Genomic DNA, 2,951 nt, shown 5'->3' with positions numbered 1-2,951 from the left:
TATATATATTATAATATATAATATAATATAATATAATATATATAATATAATATAATATAATATTAATATAATGTATAATATAATTTATATATATATATATATTAATATAATATAACATATATTATATATAATATATATATTATATACATATATTATATTATGTATTAATATAACATAATATTTAAATACATTATACAATATTGTCAAATTAAACAAACCTGCGTTTATCAAACCAAACTGCTTCATGTCCTCTTTGTTGTAATGCTGCCATAATAACATTAATATCATAATTACCAAGACCTAATAATGATTTATGAGGATTAATCCATACATCTGGACTTAAGCTATAACAAATTTGATCTAATTCTTGTTTGCTAAATCGTCTTTCTTGAAATAAATTATTTAATGCATGTAATGCGCAAAGCTCTTTCACCTATAAGAATAATAATCATGCAGATATAAATATTTAATATATACAATATTACATTATTCAGAAATAATAATATATAAATATATTATTGTATATATTATTATATATACAATTATGTATTCATAATTAATAAAAATTTATTAATTTTGTGTATATATACATATATATTATTGTATTATAATTGTTCCATTATTAATTGAAAACATAAAATTCTTAATAATTACTTGTCTTTCATGATATATGGATCCAGTCATATCAGCTGTTATATTCGCAACCATTTTATCTACATAATTTTTATCATATATTATGTTAATAATTTAATTAATTAATCATTTGCATCATTTATCAAAATCTTCTTCATATATAAAATTTAACAAATTTATATTGCATTAATAACCTAATAACATAATAAATATAATCTGCTATTTATTTAAATCTGATAGAAAATTATATTAAGTATCAAATAATTATTGTCAAAACTTAATACGAACTTCAATAAAGAAGAAATACTGTCACTTCAGAATACAATTATAAAATAAATTTATTTTTGGTAAGCATCAATATATGTATATGTATTATTCATTTACATTCATTCATAACTGTATTTTATGATATATTTTGATAAAAACGTTTTCAATTATATATTCTTTATATATAAACGCAAATATTAAACAGTAATACGCAGCAGATATAAAAATGATTTAAATATACTATCTTTATTTAAACTACTTTTCTGAAAAGATGATTGGATAGTTTTGAACTATTGATATTTCATTGATATTAAACTTGTAAAATTTATTTATTGTTTGAAGTTTGTATTTTAAAATCTGTATAATATAATTATTTTTTTTATTATATAAATATATTAATATTAATGAAAGAATAGCATACGTAATTAAATAATACAAACATATTTTAGTTAGTCTATAAAATATATTATACTTTATGGTTAAATAAAAACAACAATATACCTAATTTTACAAATAGGTATGTTTATTTAGAAATATTAAATATAAAACAACTATATTGATCAAATTTAATATATAAAATAAAATTTAATATATTTAATTAATTTCTGTTTTCAAAAAATATTTTTAAACACTGTACTTTAATTAAATTTAAAATGGAAAATGATTATAAACTTTTAAAAGAAATAGATTGTAAGCAAGGAGCTGTTAGAGCTGTACGATTTAGTGGTACGTATATAGTTCTATTTTACTATTTTATTTTAAATAATTTATAATTATTTTAATATTTAATAATTTTTTTTAATAGTTTATAATATTATGTTAATATTATAAACTTTTTTTATAATTTAATAATATTGATTAGATTTAATATTTTTTCAGTTGATGGTGCTTATTGTTTAACTTGTGGATCTGACAGGAAATTAAAATTATGGAATCCTTATAGAGGTGTTACTTTAAAAACATATGAGGGACATGGAAATGAGGTAATGGATAGTAGTGCATCTTGTGATAGTAGTCAAATAGTGTCTTGTGGATTAGATAAATCAGTTATTCTTTGGGATGTAGCAAGTGGAACTCCAATACGCCGTCTAAGAGGTCATGCAGGTCCTGTTAATACTGTAAGGTATATTATTATAAAATTATTATTCTCATATGCTTTTATAATAATTTATTTAAATAACATTTTTTTTTTGATATAGATTTAATGAAGAGTCATCTATGGTTATTTCTGGATCAAGAGATAATTTAGTTATGTTGTGGGATATTCGTTCTAAAATGTTAGAACCTGTGCAATGTTTAAATGAAGCTAAAGATTCTATTTCTAGTGTTAGAATATCAAATCATGAAATTTTAACAGCTTCTTTTGATGGAAAAATACGCAGATATGATATTCGTGTAGGTGAAATATATGCAGATTATATAGGAGGTAAATTAATATATTAAAAATTCATAAAATGCAAAATAAAAATTGTCACTAAATTTATTATTATAGATGCAGTAATATGTGCAAGTTTTACAAGAGATGGTCAATGCATAGTAGTTAGTTCTGCTGATGGTATAATTAGATTAATAGATAAAGATTCAGGAGAATTACTTGGAGAATTTTCAGGTCATGTGGTTAATAATTTATGCTTAGAATCAAATGTTGATAATCAAGATACTCGTATTATTTCTGGATCTGCAGATGGAAAATTGTGGATATGGGATTTGGTTTCTCAGAAAGTAGTTGCAAAACTTTCAGGATTTAAATCAAAAAAACATCCTATGGTATCATTAAGTGTTCATCCACAAAAAAATTGTTTTTTAGCTACTAATGGATCAAATATATTAATGTGGACTACATCAGCATAAACATAGTATTTTTAACAAGTTTATAATCATATATGTAATTATATATATTTTTAAATGCACATTATATTATAAAATTAAAAATGTATATATTATTATATAGTATTTATTAGTATTCATTTTATGTTAAAGAAAAATAAATTGTTGAAGAAAAGAAAATAAATATGAAATAATTGAAAAAAATTTGTATTTATAACATTAAC

The 2,951-nt window shown here is 20.0% G+C and overlaps 2 protein-coding genes across 2 annotated transcripts; one reads left to right on the top strand and one right to left on the bottom strand.

Moving 5' to 3' along the window:
- Positions 1-156: 156 nt before the first annotated feature.
- Positions 157-827, bottom strand: LOC102678321 (josephin-like protein). The gene is made up of 2 exons (XM_006624649.2): positions 655-827; positions 157-433 (listed from the first exon to the last, which is right to left on the bottom strand). The coding sequence occupies exons 1-2, from the start codon at positions 706-708 to the stop codon at positions 209-211; spliced, it is 279 nt and encodes a 92-aa protein (XP_006624712.1). The 5' UTR covers positions 709-827; the 3' UTR covers positions 157-208.
- A 574-nt stretch (positions 828-1,401) lies between these two features.
- On the top strand, positions 1,402-2,924 carry LOC102678188 (WD repeat domain-containing protein 83). Its single transcript, XM_006624648.2, has 4 exons — positions 1,402-1,626; positions 1,780-2,023; positions 2,100-2,326; positions 2,393-2,924. The coding sequence occupies exons 1-4, from the start codon at positions 1,554-1,556 to the stop codon at positions 2,749-2,751; spliced, it is 903 nt and encodes a 300-aa protein (XP_006624711.1). The 5' UTR covers positions 1,402-1,553; the 3' UTR covers positions 2,752-2,924.
- Positions 2,925-2,951: the final 27 nt, after the last annotated feature.

Source organism: Apis dorsata, unplaced genomic scaffold (genome assembly GCF_000469605.1).
Source record: "Apis dorsata unplaced genomic scaffold, Apis dorsata 1.3 scaffold_1087, whole genome shotgun sequence".
NCBI lineage: Eukaryota > Metazoa > Arthropoda > Insecta > Hymenoptera > Apidae > Apis > Apis dorsata.
This window is presented reverse-complemented; position numbering and strand designations above follow the sequence as displayed.

Bases quoted from the DNA above. Each gene is read 5' to 3' on its own strand.
- LOC102678321 (XM_006624649.2), bottom strand. From the start codon at position 708: ATGGTTGCGAATATAACAGCTGATATGACTGGATCCATATATCATGAA. The intron at 434-654 runs GTAATTATTAAG...TTATTCTTATAG, and splicing joins CCATATATCATGAAAGACAA to GTGAAAGAGCTTTGCGCATT.
- LOC102678188 (XM_006624648.2), top strand. From the start codon at position 1,554: ATGGAAAATGATTATAAACTTTTAAAAGAAATAGATTGTAAGCAAGGA. The intron at 1,627-1,779 runs GTACGTATATAG...ATATTTTTTCAG, and splicing joins TAGAGCTGTACGATTTAGTG to TTGATGGTGCTTATTGTTTA. The intron at 2,024-2,099 runs GTATATTATTAT...TTTTTGATATAG, and splicing joins GGTCCTGTTAATACTGTAAG to ATTTAATGAAGAGTCATCTA.